Source organism: Saccopteryx bilineata, chromosome 11 (assembly GCF_036850765.1).
Source record: "Saccopteryx bilineata isolate mSacBil1 chromosome 11, mSacBil1_pri_phased_curated, whole genome shotgun sequence".
Taxonomy (NCBI): Eukaryota; Metazoa; Chordata; class Mammalia; order Chiroptera; family Emballonuridae; genus Saccopteryx; species Saccopteryx bilineata.
Genome location: NC_089500.1, coordinates 6,562,844 through 6,579,525, shown reverse-complemented (window position 1 = coordinate 6,579,525; position 16,682 = coordinate 6,562,844). Strand labels below are relative to the sequence as shown.

Genomic DNA, 16,682 nt, shown 5'->3' with positions numbered 1-16,682 from the left:
GCCATTGGGAAAGAGAAGACTGGGCATATTATTGAAATCGGATCAAAAGGAAGAGATGCTGATTGGATATAGACTAGAAATGGAGTCAGGATGAGTCCCAGGGTTTTTCTTTAGTAAAAGCTAAGACTGGTGGAAATTATTGAGATAAAAGACACAGCAAGTCCATGAGGCCAAGATCATGTCAGCTTAAAATGTGTGGACACGTGTGTGGTATTTTGTAGCATGCTGATGCAAATAAGCACTGGAGACTCCAAGAGGATTGGGTCCAAATGCAGATAATGGGACATTTCTGAAAGACGGATGATCATGGAAACCAAAGGAATGGCTGACACTATTCGGAGAGAGAACGGGTGTCCATGAGGACATACCTGAGGTACATGGAGGGTTGGAAGGAAAAGCAGCAGCACCAGGCCAGTGGGCAGAGGCTGGAGCACGGTCAAGAGGAAGACCAGGCAGTGCTGGGCTAAGACAGGAGGAGGAGTCTTCGTGTCACCGGGGTTGTGACTGGCGTTAGAAGCTGAGGAGACAGTGATTAGACTGAGGATGGAGAGACAGCCACTTTGGTGCATGAAGGTGAGCATTTGGCAGATGAAGCAGGACTCTAGGCTGCACAGACCTCCAGGGAAAATGACTGAGCTCAAAGTGAAATCCATTGGCGTATGTAAAATTTGCCGCAGAATTTACGTATTTAAAATACCCTGGGAAAATATCCAGACAAGAAGGAGAATTCAGAGAAAGAGAAGAGAGGATGATGTTCTCCAAGAAGATGGGGGGTGGAGGTGGGGAGTGGGGAGTTCAACAGGTGAGTTGGCTTCCTACCAAATGGTCCCCTCTCTGCTGTGTCAGAAAGGAAGGAGGAAAGGACAGTGTTAAGTAGAAGGAGATGACGGGCATGTGATTCAGCCGAGAATAACCCTTCAAATTAAGAAGGAAGAATAAAATGATCTGATGACATTAACTCCCTATCTTTCCAGGACTTCTTTCATGATGCTTATTTGTAAGGAGTGTAAGTGACTGTTTCTTCTGCCCTATTTTAGTTCAGGCGCTCTGTGCTGTTCGCTTCAACCAGAGAAGCCTTCTTTTCCGTGGCTTCCTGTCACTCCATCAGAACACTTCCTGACAGCTGTGTCATGTCACCAGAAGATCGCTCAGTTTTGTTTTTTTTCCCCAGGGAAAGGAGCCAGGCAGCTCTTGCTGGGCCCCGGAGACTGCTGTCACAATCCTGCCAGCATGACTGAAATCAAAGCTTTTGACGGACAGCTTTTGTATGATTTATATCCTCAAATATGTCATAAAATAGCATTTTTCTTTTTTTTTTTTAGAGGGACACACTAATAAAAGTCAGGCTGGACCAATGATATTTCATTTTGTTCCTGTCATCTTGCCGGACAGACACCTTCTCTTGTCATCTTGTTTTTTCTATTTCTTTACAAATGATCACTATTGTTACTAAGCATTAAACAGACTTGTGAGCATAAAGTGGGTATTTTCTTACGTTTTTTACTCACAAGACAGTTTCAGAAGGGTAGTATGCAAGGCTTTGGAGAGCCACCCCTAGTTAGGGAAGAGTGAAATGATTTCATTCTGGTGAGCTCACTGTGATCCTCAGAGGGTGCAGTGGTATTGGTTTTGATCAAACTTCACAACCAATAGGAATCTTTTTCGAGTTAGTGTGGAGTGGCCTTCATGCTGGAAATAATCCTGTTGGCCGGGACCCCAGAGTCATACAGATGAGAAAGGGATGCAGGAAATTCTGTTGTTTACACGTGTCTGTAACTCTGAGCCACTCACGCAGCCCAGCAAGCCCAGAGGGTAAGATGCTTAATAACCTTGTGGTTTTCTATTTAATTTTTTCTATTTTCCTGCTGGGGCAGAGTGTATGTTGTTCTCGGAGCAAAGGGGGAGGGCTGTGCTTGTAAGATGCAGAGGGAACTACTGTGTGTAAGTCTGGGGAGCAGTGGGACTTGCAGTTTCCTTCATGAAGGGGACTTGGTTCTTGCCCTCCCTCTTCCTGTTTTACCAGTGGTATTATTCATCCTGACAGCCTGTCATACATTCCCAGCCCTTAAAAATAACTGTATATTCTAAACAAAACTCAGGTAAGAATTCCAACTCTATATTTAGACCGTAATATCACATGTCGATTTTAAATCCTAGTTGTGTAAGTTCCCAGTGGACATGATTTAGTGGATGTGTTTGAATTAATCTATATTCTTAGAGAAAAAAAACCAAAAAGGATAAAGAAAAAGAAAAGATAATTGTTATGTAAACCTTTGTACTTTATGCTTCATGTGCTTATTTTCATTTTGCTAGTCCTCCTGCTGAACTCTCGTCATTGTTAACAGAAAAGTATACTTCAGGCTTAGCTCTCCTATTGATTTTTTATATAAGTTACCTGGGTATTGTGGAGGAAATAGTGACATAGAATAAAAGAATGAAATCCTGTGCATAATAAAAGTAAACGGGAGCTTCCCTCTATAGGAAGTAATTACAGAACTGAAGGAAAAAGGTTCCTGAAACCACTGGGACATGTTTGCCTATGTTTCCTGCAAAGATAAATTATGAAATGAATGTTGAGTTGGTAAGTCTATTACATAGAAATACAAGAAATATATTCTTAAAAATATAATTAGAAACATGTAACATATGGCATTGAAATACACACAATATTTCTTCATATTCTCATTTACATCAACCTAGTTTTTCTATGTTCTAAAGTCATGTGAATCCACTTTTACTGATTTTTTTTTTGTGGGGCAGGGTATTATAATAACTTTTGATTAACTATTTCACTGTTAATCATTTTATTGTCAAATATCTCTAACATACATTAAATATTCTTGAATTCTGACTTTTATCATATTTTCACATAAGCATTTGATTAGAAAGAAATGTTGAAAAGCTAGCTAGGGATATGTGTCTAAGTTTTGCAGGATTTTGAAATATGATTTAAAATATCAATGTGTCTATTTGAGTGATGTCTAACAAATGCTTTGTGTGATTTTTTTTTCAAAGTGTTAAAAAAATAGTTTTGCTTGTGAAATAATCGATCATTTAATAGTCTCTCTTTGGCCTTCTTGCCCTGTTTCCGTGGATTTAGTGATTGCTCCATCCCTGGGACAGCTTCTGGGTGCCTCCCTATGGGTGTGGCTTTGGAATTTATGAAGGTTTCATCTAATTATTAGAGCCAAAAATGAAATGGATAATAATTCTTTAAAATTGTAAATGATCTCACGCCACATCTAGTTGAAAAGGTTTCCTACTTTTTATGCTGGTATTACAAAGTTAATTGAATTCTGCCCTAATGCCAAGACCTTCCAAAATTACCTTTTTAACTAGATTTTAAGGGAGTCTTGAAAGAAAAATCCTGCCTTCTATGCTGAGTCATGAGAAATCGGTGGGACTTGGATAGATGCTGCAAAGCAAAAAGACTCTTGATTTGCAGACGTTGGAGCAAAAGGTTTGAGGCATGGATTAACGTAAAACAGGGAATGGGGCAAGTAGTTCCTTCCCTGGAGCAGAAAAATACACCTCTGTAAGTAGCAGACATTGTGCTCTACAGAGAGGCACAAAGATATGGAGCATCTCAAAATTCATATAGAGTAATTTTGTCCTTATGTACACAGTGGGCAGTTGTGAGTTTCTGAAGACACAGAGTCTTTGTTCCGCTTTTCTCCTCATCCTCTTTCTCCTCTTCCTCCTTCATCCTCATCCTCATCCTCTTCCTCCTCATCCTCCTCATCATCTTCATTCTCCTCCTCTTTCTCCTTTTCCTCCTTCATCCTCCTCCTCATCCTCCACCTCATCCTCCTCCTCCTCTTCATCCTCCTCCTCATCCTCCTCCTCCTGCCAACACATAGTTATGTTTCCTCCAAGCAAGAAAACTTACATGCATATCTACCTCCAATTTTCCATATGATCTTCACGTTACACAGGAGGGAATACAATCTTCAGAAATGTGAGACGATTTATTTAAAGCCACAGATAGAGTAAGTGCTGCAGCCAGGATTCCCAGCAATGCCTTTCTGGCTCCAAAGCTATTTCCACTGCACTGCACTGGTATTTTAGGAATGTCAGTCTGGTGGGAGTTAAGCAGGATGGTTTGAAATGGGCGTTGGAGGAAGACAGTGCGAGGAGGCAGTGAGAAAACAGGCCAGTGATCCACCCTGATATCTGCAAATCCACACTTACCACAATCCTCTAGCCAGCCCCTCCCCTTGGGGAAAAGAACAAAGGCACTAATACTGAGTAAGCAGGTTGTATGTTTACCTCAGCTGTTCCCATAATCAGCTCTTAGAATTTTTCCTCTGACTACAATTTTTAAGAATTTCTTAAAAATTGTAGTCAGAGAAGAGATCTTTTGACTTCTCAGTGGTTTATATTTCATCAAATATTAGTTATTCACAAATAAAGAACATGAGGTGTGGCAAAGATACTGGGAACATGTTGGCTTCCCTTTGTTTCTTTTAGATGTGTGACATGAACAAATGCTTATTGGCCAGACTGCCTTCAGATTATGGAAAGACTCACATATTTCCAAAGGAGAGTATCATCTGAAATTGTATTTCAGTGGATGAAGAGCATATATAAGATTTTTGTTGCTAATAGTGCCTCGTGCCGTGATGGTGAACCTTTTTATAAAAACCGCCCACTTTTGCAGTGCTGGTCAACCTGGTCCCTCCCGCCCACTAGTGGGCATTCCAGTTTTCATGGTGGGCCAATTGCAGTGCTGTTTTGTTGCTCCACTACCACCCACCATGAAAGCTGGAATACCCACTAGTGGGCGGGAGGGACCAGGTTGACCAGCATTGCAAAAGTGGGCAGTTTTTATAAAAAGGTTCTTCATCATGGGCCTAGTGCAATGTATCCGTGGTAAAAAGAATAGAACCTGTTCATTCACCCTTTTTCTTCATATATCCAAACCTTCCACATATCAATTTACTTTTTCTCTAAATAGAATAGGACTAGTATTGGGAATAGTATTCATTTTCCTTTTTTCCCCCCCTCTCTCTTAGTGTTTTCAATTAAACCACTTCGTTATGATAATGCTAAGATTTTTGTGACTATGTAACATTCACATGTTTATATGATATATAAAACGATGTCTCTGCTGTCATTTGAGAAATGTGCTGTCTACTGTTTTAGAAGCGACTGTCATCTAACTAGCTTTTACTGGAGTAATGCCTTTTTGCCATGTACTCAAACAAATGAGAATAATTGCAATGTAAAAATTCACCTTTTGAAATTTATCATTACTAAATCAGTAACTACATTTGTCATTTTAAACACTTGGATCACTGACCTCAGCACATTTTGTTTTAATTGCACAGGTCTAGGTCGTGTCCAAGAGTCTGTTTCACAGGGCCTTTTGTGTCCCCAGGGCCTGCCCTCAGTGTCCTGACTAGTTAGCTGTAGGTGCTCAGTTATGACTGCTTGTGAGTTGGAGACCTTGGTTATAAAGAGGAAAACTAGATGTTTATGGGAGGAAGTCAGACTATCAGAGAGAAGATGGGTTGTTTGTAAGGCCATTCTGCTGAAGTCATAGCTTTGTAGAGGATTATTAATCACATTATATATTTAAATATTATCTGAGTGATTTATAGTTAATGATATTTACTAAGATTTGCTCTTATGTGCAGCAAAAGATAAGAAAATACTTGATGTTAAACTTTGAGAGAAGTCTTATATTTTCTGGTAGCTGAAGTTGGAGATATTAACTGGTAAAATTAAAGCTTCAAAAAATAGAAGTGAGGTGACCAGTCACTGGCTGATGAGTCCATTTCTAATTATAGTAACCCTTTAGAAATGCAACATAAGGTCAGATGAAAATATTTCAATGGAGAGAGGCTGAGACAAATGTAGGCTGGTTTTTTATGTGGAGTTTGGAGGGGTCTTCATACTATCATCTGTTTCCTCCTTTAGTGAATTTAGGATTACAAAAGCATATGTCAAAAGCTGAATTTATGTTGGTCGTAAGAGACTAAATGGCTTTATTATTCGGTATATATCCATGGATCCCTGTCCTCTCTGCTCGTCTTCTGGATGAACTGTAATTCTGACTCAGAAATGAAGAGTGAGAATTGTGAATGCTCAGTAGAATACACTTGGTAGAAAAGACAAGGGGCGAGAAATGCAGGAATGCCAGGCAATCTGTGCACTTTGATGTTGTTCTGGAAGGTTCTATCTGTCAGCTGTTCCTAATTAGGAACCAGAGTCATGGCAGGGACTTCCTAAGGGTTCAGGGGTACCTCTCTCCATCTTCAGTTTGGAGCTTTCATGTGAGCATGGGCAGTGAGGGGACCGAGTTGGGTCTCGCCCATCACATTCTCTGATGCTGCCAAGCTTCTGTGTCACGTTAATGACAGAGCTTAACTTAGAAGACTTCTGATTGTGTGCATGTAAACCTTGGTTGTGGCAATTACAGCATGTTATACATGGAGTCTAAAGATGGTGACGCCGTGTGAATGGCCACGCTGTCTTCTAGACTTCTAATGTGGGGCTGAAATACCCCTGACCTGACAGTGCAGAGGGATGGGAGAAGTTCCAGCATTTATGGAGTTAAAGCAGGCACACTGTCTTAGAGGCTGGCTCCTCACAGAGAGCCTCAGCCTCCCTAGCTGCAGAATTCTGCTTCTAGAGCTCAGGTTAGTATGTTCACTCCAGGTGGGCATCATAGTCCACTCTGTGCTCTGAGTTGTATTATTAGGGGAGGTATTCATTTCTATAAAGTAATGAAAATGACACATCCTAGAAACCTTGATATTTATCAGAAATAGTATCAGAAATAATAGAGAGGTCAACCCTCCTCCTAACTTCTCTATCTCCTGAAACCTCTGATTCTCTTGGGGAGAGGTGTTTTCTCTCTCATCCCTATCCATTTTCCACACTGTTTCAAAGGCATTTGTAGTCAAGTGAGTGTAAATATTTCTCTTTTGAAGAGAGAGATACTCATGTGTGTATGTGTATGCATATATATATATATATATATATATTTAGGTATATGGAAGAATCGAGTACTTGATCACAATTAAAATGGAAATTAACCTCGCTGAAAACTTTTTCTAGGATAATTTCAAAAGTCTATCACCATCCAATTTCTTTCTTTTTTTTTTTTTTTGTAACAGATTCAGAGAGCAGGACAAATAGGGACAGACAGACAGGAAGAGATAGATATGAGAAGCATCAGTTCTTCGTTATGGCACCTTAGTTGTTCATTGATTACTCTCTCATATGTGCCTTGACTGGGGGTGGGGAGAATGGGGGGTCTACAGCAGACAGAGTGACCCCTAGCTCAAACCAGATGAACCCACGTTCAAGTCGGCGACCTCAGGATCATGAACCTGGACCCTCCACCTCCCAGTCGACGCTCTATCCACTGTGCTACCACCTGGTCAGGCTATCACAATCCAGTTTCTAAAAGTCACCTTGTTTCGAGGAGTCTGATTTAGTCAAAGATGTTGTACTTGCCCCTTTTGGAGGAAAAGAATAGTGCTGTGTCACTGTTTCCTTGCAGGCTTCTTTTCTTTTTTTTTTCTTTTTTTAGTATTTATTTATCAATTTTAGTGACAGAGGCAGGGAGAGAGAGAGAGAGAGAGAAATATCAATCTGGTTCTGTATATGCCCTAAGGATTGAACCAGGGCAACCTCTGTGCTTTGGGATGACACTCTCACTCTTAACCAATCGAGCTACCTGGCCAGGGCTCCTAGCAGACTTACTCTTCCAGCAGTGGATGTCTGCTGCGCCTCAGACACAGCCGGAGCAAGGGATGTAGAGACGGAAGCAAATCCAAAAGGCACCAGCTTTCGTCCCGTGTCAATTCTGGCTGCGAAGCAATAGAATCCACACGTTCTGCAGGATTATATGTTAAGTAGTGATAAGTGGTTGAAGAAAGAAAAGGCAGGGTAAGACGGAATGGAGACTATGTGTCCTTTAGATAGAACCAGAGAATCCCCCTGCTTGGTTGGAAGTAAGGCATCTGACACGAAGAGTCTTCTGGGAGAATGTTATAGGCAGAGAGGACAAACGTTAAGGTCTCGAGGGAGGACCAGTGTTGTCTCTTCAAGGAGTGGCCAGCGTTGGGCAGTGACAAGGAGTGAGCTTGGCAGAGGCAGGTCCACTCAGAAGCGAGTCCAGCTTCAGTTTCAAGATTGTCTTTCTTTTACTTAAAAAATTCCCCACACCCCAACTGGACAAGCCTCGGGTTCAGAAACCTTTGATACTAGAGAAACGTTTGGAGAAGTAGCCCAAGTCCCGATCATGAGAACCTTGTGGGACACAGTCGTAATGTTTTCTTTTGTTCTGAGAGAAAGTCACTATTAAGTGTTTTGGTCCCGGATGTGACATAGTAAGTTGCATTTTAAAAGGATCACTCTGGCTATGTTATAAAAACTGTGGTAGCCTGATCAGGTGGTGATGCAGTGGATAGAGCATTGGACTGAGATGCGGAAGACCCAGGTTCGAGACTCTGAGGTCGCCAGCTTGAGCAGGGGCCTCATCTGGTGTGAGCAAAGCTCACCAGCTTGGACCCAAGTTCGCTGTCTAGAGCAAGGGGTTACTCGGTCTGCTGGAGGCCCACAGTCAAGGCACATATGAGAAAGCAATCAATGAACAACTAAGGTGTTGCAACGAAAAACTGATGATTGATGCACAGTTGACCTGTCCCCGCCAGAGGTGATGGAATGTTCCAACAACGGTGACGTGAACGGTGAAAAAAAGAGGGCTCAAGCCTGAGCTTTAGGCTTGATCTGAAAAACTGGGAAAATGAAACAGTCATTTATTGACAGAGAGAAGACAGTGGGAGGAGCTGTTTAGATGGGGGGGGCAATGTTCAAGAATTTGATTCTGGACATGTGAAATTTGAGGTGCCAGTAAAATGCCGAAGTGGCGATGGTAAGTTGGCAGCCAGGTATGTGAATCCAGAGCTAAGGGAAGGTCTTCAACTAGGGAAAGCATCAGCAGACAGGTGGCTTTGAAGGCAAAGGACTGGATGTGTCCAGAGCTCTGCTGCAGGGGAGAGAGAAGGTGTGACGATCAGGGCTGGAGGCAGGCCTGTTGGAGCAGAAGGAGAAGCAGCTGTTGGCTGAGGCCATGGGAATGGCTGGTTCTGGGAAGGTGGACTGGCCAATTGTATTAAGTGCTGCAGACTGGTCAAGAAAGACACTAGACTTAGCGATGCAGAAGTCATTGATTGCTTTTTTAGGCTTGAATACTGATAGATTGAGTTTAAGAGAGAATGGGAGGAGTGAGAATGCCTCTGAGAGATCTTTATTATGAAAAAAAGACAAAGAAATGGGATGGCCCTGTGTGGGGATCAAGATGATTCTTTAAGAAGAAGATATGACAGACAGAGTGCCCATTTGCTGATGGGGATCATCTAGGAGAGGGGTATCCAATGAGTCAGTAGGAGAGAGGACTGTCACATTCAGAGTTTTAACTGATGTCCATTTATTTTGGTGTAACTACTACACATCACCTCTTCTGGTTGCGTGGCCATGTGTCAGAGAATGAGTGTGCACCCTGCTCGGTTATATTTGAATGGCAGACATGACAACTTTGATGTATATTTCCACAATCAAACAAATGCATCTTTTAAGCATCTATCTGCAAATAATGTTGTCTGTAATCATCTTAATTAGAAGCATAGTTAGGAAGCCTTTGTAGAGACAGAAATATTATCCAAACACACTGAATGTATTTTTAAAAAAATCAAAACATAGTTATCTATTTCTGTAAAAGTCTCTATGAAGAAGACAACTTACAGTAAGTAGTTTGGATGCTTAGAGTAGAGAGCTGTGCAATAGAAAGATTATTCAAGCAATATTTATTTTTACAAGTTACATTAAAAAGTTTAAAAATAGATATGAAATTAATTTGAATAATATATTTTACTTAACCCAACTTATTAAACATTATCATTCAAAAATGTCATTGACATAGAATTATTAATGAACTGTTAGCATTTTCTTTTCCTTCCCATGCCTAATTTACACTTATAGTACATCTCAATTCAGACTACTCTCCTTTGTGGAGCTCCATAGCGCCATCTGGCTAGTGACTAGCATATTGTGCTCATAGGCTATCATACTGCAGAATATAGACAATGACCATGTGTTCTCATAGCAACCCTGGATCCTATCTAAGGCTTAGATTTATCTCCCGATAGTCAATGTAGTTATGTGTCTGCATGCCTTCCCAAGGAGCAGAGTTACGCCAGGGATTCTGATGCTGACTCCGATTGTCTGGGTTCCACCACACCATTCTGATGGTGCTGTAGTGATAGATTTGTGTTTTATTGTTACTGAGAAGTATGAAAAATATGATGACCTGTGGAAATAACTGATACCAGTATACTCTGTCCCTGAAGTCATTTAAAAAAAAACTAATGGGTGGGAAACAGGCAGTGATGAAACCCAGTTCTAGGTATCTGTACATTTCTTAGTTTTGTTTTTTAAATAAATTAAGTGAAATATACAAATCTAGGAGAGTGGAAAGAAAGAAAAGTAAACATAAGTCTTGGAAGAGGGTTTAAAATGGTGGCGTTATAGGGATTACTTGAGAAAGAGCTGAAAAAAATATTTATACAATTAGGCGGTAAAGAAAACGCACCCAGCTTTCAAAACTGCATGAGTTGAATCTGGTCTTCAGCTCGGCGCTTTTCCTTGCACGTGTCTCACATTTCTATTCTAGGACAGGAAAGCCATATCTTTTGAGAAATATAAACACTAACTATTCACTTCCTGTTATTTTGACTTTTTAAAATCCAATTCCTTCACTCGTCTCTACTAAGGAAATACAATACTATGCCTACAATAAAAACACACGGATGAACACTGGTTTCTGATCAATTAGCAACTGAATTCAGATTTCTGCTTTTAGTTAACTGCTTTGCTCTTTAGTGTTATTTTCTCTTCTGCCAGAGGACAAAACCCAGAGGTATCAACACTTTAAAAGATGATTGGAGATGTTGGAAGACTCTGTGTCTAAACAAATTACTAACATGTTTTGTCTCAAATGGAGAAAGTCGGGACAGAGGAAAAGTTTCATTAGCATGTATGCTGATCATTAAAAATCTAATATTTACATTTTTAACTATTTTTCGTCTTTTATTCTTTTTTTTTTTGTATTTTTCTGAAGCTAGTAATGGGGAGAGACAGTCAGACAGACTCCCTGACCTTGACTCCTGACAGTCCACCGCTTCCTCACCTTTCCTTCTGGCCACAGTGCTGAGCTTGTCCCTGATCCCTGAAGAGGTCGTGTTCATTCCTGTCTTAGGACCTTGTGAGTGAAAAGCTCTTCACTCACAGCCTCGGGTTCCAGTGCCTTCCCCTGGTCTGATTTTAAAAATTTTAAGAGGCAGCGAAGGCTTAAACTATGATAAAATGCTAACAGTAGAGTTTCAAGCATCAACCTCCAGATGTAATATCTCTTTACATTTGCATAGTGTATCTATTTTAAAATAGTTTTTTTTTTTTTCTTTTCTGAAGCTGGAAACGGGGAAAGACAGTCAGACAGACTCCCGCATGCGCCCGACCAGGATCCACCTGGCACGCCCACAAGGGGGCAACGCTCTGCCCACCAGGGGGCGATGCTCTGCCCCTCCGGGGCGTTGCTCTGTTGTGACCAGAGCCATTCTAGCGCCTGGGGTAGAGGCCAAGGAGCCATCCCCAGCGCCCGGGCCATCTTTGCTCCAATGGAGCCTTGGCTGCGGGAGGGGAAGGGAGAGACAGAGAGGAAGGAGAGGGGGAGGGGTGGAGAAGCAGATGGGCGCCTCTCCTGTGTACCCTGGTCGGGAATCGAACCCGGGACTTCTGCACGCCAGGCCGACGCTCCACCACTGAGCCAACCGGCCAGGGCTCGTCTTTTATTCTTAAGATTACAAAACCTTATAAGTGAAATTTTCCCAGTGAATTTAAGATGTTTGGATCACAATATTATATGAAATAGCTTAAGTATTGCACAACCACCATATTTGTTTTTCTGAGAAAGGTATTTTTCTCCAAATAATGTACATGAAAGCTGATAACTTGTTTAATTTGCATTAAGAGGAAAAGAATTAGAATGAAATGTATGATCGATATTGTTTTAATCTTATAGAGTCCATAGAAATATAACAAGGCTATTATTAATCTAATGCTAGTGACTGAGATAAGAAGTTGTCATTTTGTCTAAATATCAACATATTATTTATTAGCTGCTGTTCTGATCATTAGTGGTGATTATGTATTTATTAAGGTTTCTCCTTATGTTACATAGTCTAAGAATGCTCACATTTAAATAGTTCCATTGTTCCTACATTATTTTATTTGCTTTTCTGAATATTAAAACATTCTTTAGCAAGAGAGAAAACAATTGATTTAATAGCCTTATAGTTTTTTAAATGAATATAGTACTATAAATGAGAATTTTAATTATACACAAAATCAATTTTACATATTCCCTTTATATTTTTTCCCATTGATGTCATAACAGGTACAATATACTTTCTGAAAGTTACGCTGTTCCTATTCAGAGGTTGGTAGCCTTGTGATTTCAAAATAAATTAATCATGTGTTTTAAGAAAAACATAATTATGAAATTTGAGTAGGTCCATATTCACTAACAATTGTATTTTTCTCAGTTTCCTCTGCAAACACATTTTTAAAGGCGTACTCTTCAAGGACTAAGTCTGAGCTGCAGTCATTGCGAGTATTCAAGGACCTCAGCGAGCTCCTGCAGTATTGTGCTTTGAACCCTTTGCCATGGGTGGGTGGAGCAGCTGGTTTCCTGTTTAAAATATTTTTGAGGACTTTAAGAAAGTCCAATTCCCTCTCAGCCCAGAGTTTTTCCACAAAGGATGAAGAGTTGAACATGTGTAAATATTTATATTTGGGAGATTAATCAGGAATACGTGCTTCAACTCCAAAAAGTGGGTTAGTTTGTTTGTGTTGTGGTTTTTGGAGTTCTGTTACTTCCAGTTCTTCCAATGTGTTCAAATAATTTGTTTTTATTCTTTTATAACAAAAATTTTGTCCCATTTAGCAATGGGGAAGACATCAAGTAAGTTGCTACAAGTGAATCTTTGGAGAAAAATAACATAGGATACACATGAATTTCTGTGAGTCAGATGTCAGTTGGAATCAGTATATAAGCTCCATGAGGACAGACATTTACATCTTTTTATTCACAGATGCACCTTCCACCGCTGCAGCAGTGTTTCCGGCACATAGTAGAAATCCAATAAATATCTGTCGAATAAATATTCAAGACTCAAAAGCTAAGGAACATTTACACTTCTTGTACTTTAGGGACATGAAGAAATTAGCAGGCCTTCTTATATATGCCTGAATATGTTTTCCATCAATCGATCATCAAAATACATTATTTTACATTCACTTGCCAGTTTGTGTGTCTTTTTTGCTGCAATGGTTTTAAAACCATGAACTGGATGAACATAGAAGACAAATGGGAATATATATGGTGTTTTACATTTTTAAAATTGCAATTGTTGAATTAATTAGACTGAGGTGACTTTAATGCCATGGCAGCCTATGTAAGCAACCTGAAATCTAAGCCTATAAATGGCTCAAGGTAATGAAATGAGAATCCCAAGGACAACCAATCAAAATAGCCAACTAGGCTTTAAGCTTCAGCCAATCAGTAATATCCTTGCTTTGTTTCTGCCTTTTCTTTCTGGAAGTCTTTCTTGAGTTCCTGTGCATGGAATACTCTTCTTAACCTCTCCCAGTTTGACACTGATCAATTTTTCTCAAATAAACTCTTAAAAAACTTTTAATATGCCTCAGTTTATCTTTTAACACTATATGTTTATGACTATCTGCTTTTTTTTTTTTTACAGAGAGTCAGAGAGAGGGATAGACAGGGACAGACAGACAGGAACGGAGAGATGAGAAGCATCAATCATTAGTTTTTTGTTGCATGTTGCAACACCTTAGCTGTTCATTGATTGCTTTCTCATATATGCCTGACCGCGGGCCTTCAGCAGACTGAGTAACCCCTTGCTCGAGCCAGCGACCTTGGGCTCAAGCCAGTGAGCTTTTGCTCAAACCAGATGAGCCTGTGCTCAAGTTGGAGACCTTGGGGTCTCGAACCTGGGTCTTCCACATCCCAGTCCGAAGCTCTATCCACTGCGCCACTGCCTGGTCAGGCGACTATCTGCTTTTGATTTTGTGTACTTCAGTTTGTATAATAATTCTTAAGCCAGTTTTGGAGCTACAGGAGATATGCAAGAGAGTGTTCATCTTTGAGTAGGGCACATTGTGTCCAGGGGATGCTGGTTTTCAAAAAATGCAAAAACATAAATAAAACATCACAGGACCAAAAAATTGGAAAGAGATAGCAGTGTTTTTCAGATGGATTTGATCCTTATCTTGATCTCTCTCTTTTTTAACCAAGAAGTTGTTTGTAAACTTCATTGAAAGGCTTTCATAACTGGACAGCCATCTACACAAACATACTCAGCATGTGGTCATGCTCTGTTCATCACACGTATGACTTCTATCTGATTAAAATGGAAATGCAACAGCAAAAAACAAATAAACAAAGCAATTTGTTTGTAATTGTACAATGCCATCAATCTTCTTTCATCTTCAAGACAACATCTCTATTGATAGTGTGTTTTAGTTTGTATGATTTTTTAAAAGTTTGTTATTGAATTTATTGGGGTGACCATGGTTCACAAAACCATACAGGTTTCAAGTGTACAACTCAAGAAAACATCATCTTTGTGTGCCCATTGCCCAAAGAAAGGTCTCTTTCCCCATTTTCCTTCCCTTTGCCCAACTCTACCTATCCCCACCCCTTGTCCTCTGGCTGTCACCACACTTTTGTCTGTGTGTATCTGTTATATATGTGTGTGTGTACATGTGTGTATGTATGTGTGTGTATGTATGTGTGTGTATGTGCCTGTGTGTGTGTTTGCTTGATCCCTTCATCTTCTTTAATCCAGCCCTCAATCACTGTCCCCTCTGACAGCTGTCTGTTCCACATATCCATGTCTCTGGTTCCATTTTGTTTGTCATTTTATTTTGTTCATTAGATCACATATATCAGTGAGGTCATATGGTACTTGTCTTTCTCCGACTGGCTTATTTCACTAAGCGTAATAATCTCCAGGTCCATTCATGCTGTTGCAAAAGATAATATTTCTTTTTTTTTTCTTTAACATCTGAGTAATATACCATTGTGTAAATATACCACAGCTTTTTATGTCCACTCCTATTCTGGTGGGCACTTGGGCTGTTTCCAAATCTTGGTGATTGTAAATAATGCTGCAATGAACATAGGGTGCACACATTCTTTCAAATTCGTGTTTTGGGTTTCTTCGGATATATCCTGAGAAAGGGGATCACTGGATTGTAAGGCAGCTCCATGTTAAAAATTGAACTGTATTTTGAATGCTTCCTGAGTGCAGGATGCTCTCTGGTGTCTGTAAATTTAGTGGATTTTTTTTTATTTGTTTGTTTGTTTGTGAGAGACTATTTTAAAGCATTTTCTTAATTAGGAAAACTAAATATAAAGCACATAAAGCTTCCTTGGGAACTTTGGAGAGAACAGTTTCTTTGTAAAGACACAAAGCAAACTTGAATAAAGGGAGAGATTTAGACAAGGAGGAGATTTTAAGGAAGAGGGAATTTTGAAAGAGATTGCCAAGATGATTAAGTGGCTGAAATAAAGACCGAAGCATGGTGAGATAGCAGGACTGACAGGTGATGATGACCATGGGCCTCATCAGGCATAAAGGACAGCAACATCACTGTCACAGGTGGGAGGGAGGCTGAGTCAGCAAGGAATGGCTGTGCCTGGAGAAGATGACTATGGGACTCGGTTTGGACGTAACGCACTGAGCACATTCACCTGAATGGGAAACGATTCAGTCACCAAATGTGGGCTCCCTTTTCATTATCCATATGGGAAATAAATGTAAGTTCGCCAGCTGACACTGATGCGGGAAAACTTCCCTGAGGAGAAAGTATGAGTGTACCTACAAGTGGGAGGTCCCTATCATTCCACGATCAGTGCTTGGTCTTGTTAAATGCTCTTCTTTTGAAGACAAGATTATAAAAGCTGGCAATCATGGCTGGGTCTATAGAAAGGAAAAATCAGCTTCCTACATTTTCATTTGGAAGTTTCAGTACTTTAATGGGAAAAGACATTTTAATAATTTTATTTAAAAATATATTAAAAACCTAAATAACATTAGTGTGTCAAAGAGTCTTTGTTCTGAAACTGTAATTTGTGACAAAAAGTTAGATGTTAACCAAAACATTTATTTCAGAAGAAATCTTCTTGTTAGGTTCTTTGAGATTTATACTCATTTTGAAATTAGGGTTCTTTGTGGTCACTGGATATGGAAGTTATAAATCAGTAGAAAACAGCTTGCATGTGGTGGTTCAGTTTATATAATAGAAAAGCATTTTAAAGGACATAATAATCAATTTGAATAACCTCTCTATATGTTAGCATTAAATAGACTATGTTATGTCTTTCAGATGTTGATTAAGAAATGAGTAGGTTGACGTTTTGACTAAAGAGAAAAAAATCAACTCTAATGAATATTCAAGAATTTTTTATTGTTAAAATATGAAACATAAATACTTTAGTTCAAACTGGTACTTATGCATTTTTGTGTGTGGAAGAAGGATTCCTTCTGAAGAAGTAACATTTAGGAATCAAGTATTCGCAC

General features: G+C 39.8%; 1 protein-coding gene across 2 annotated transcripts in view; it reads left to right on the top strand.

The window, feature by feature from the left end:
- Positions 1–1,723: 1,723 nt before the first annotated feature.
- CCDC102B (coiled-coil domain containing 102B) overlaps positions 1,724–16,682 on the top strand; it is a 200,550-nt gene continuing 185,591 nt past the window's right edge. Inside the window, exon 1 of one of the 2 annotated variants that reach the window (XM_066247332.1) lies at positions 1,724–1,812. In XM_066247332.1, the coding sequence (XP_066103429.1) occupies positions 1,742–1,812 (71 nt within the window). In that variant the 5' untranslated portion in view covers positions 1,724–1,741. Of the gene's footprint in view, positions 1,813–1,973; positions 2,100–16,682 lie in introns of those variants that run through there. The other variant, XM_066247331.1, reaches the window with a different exon arrangement.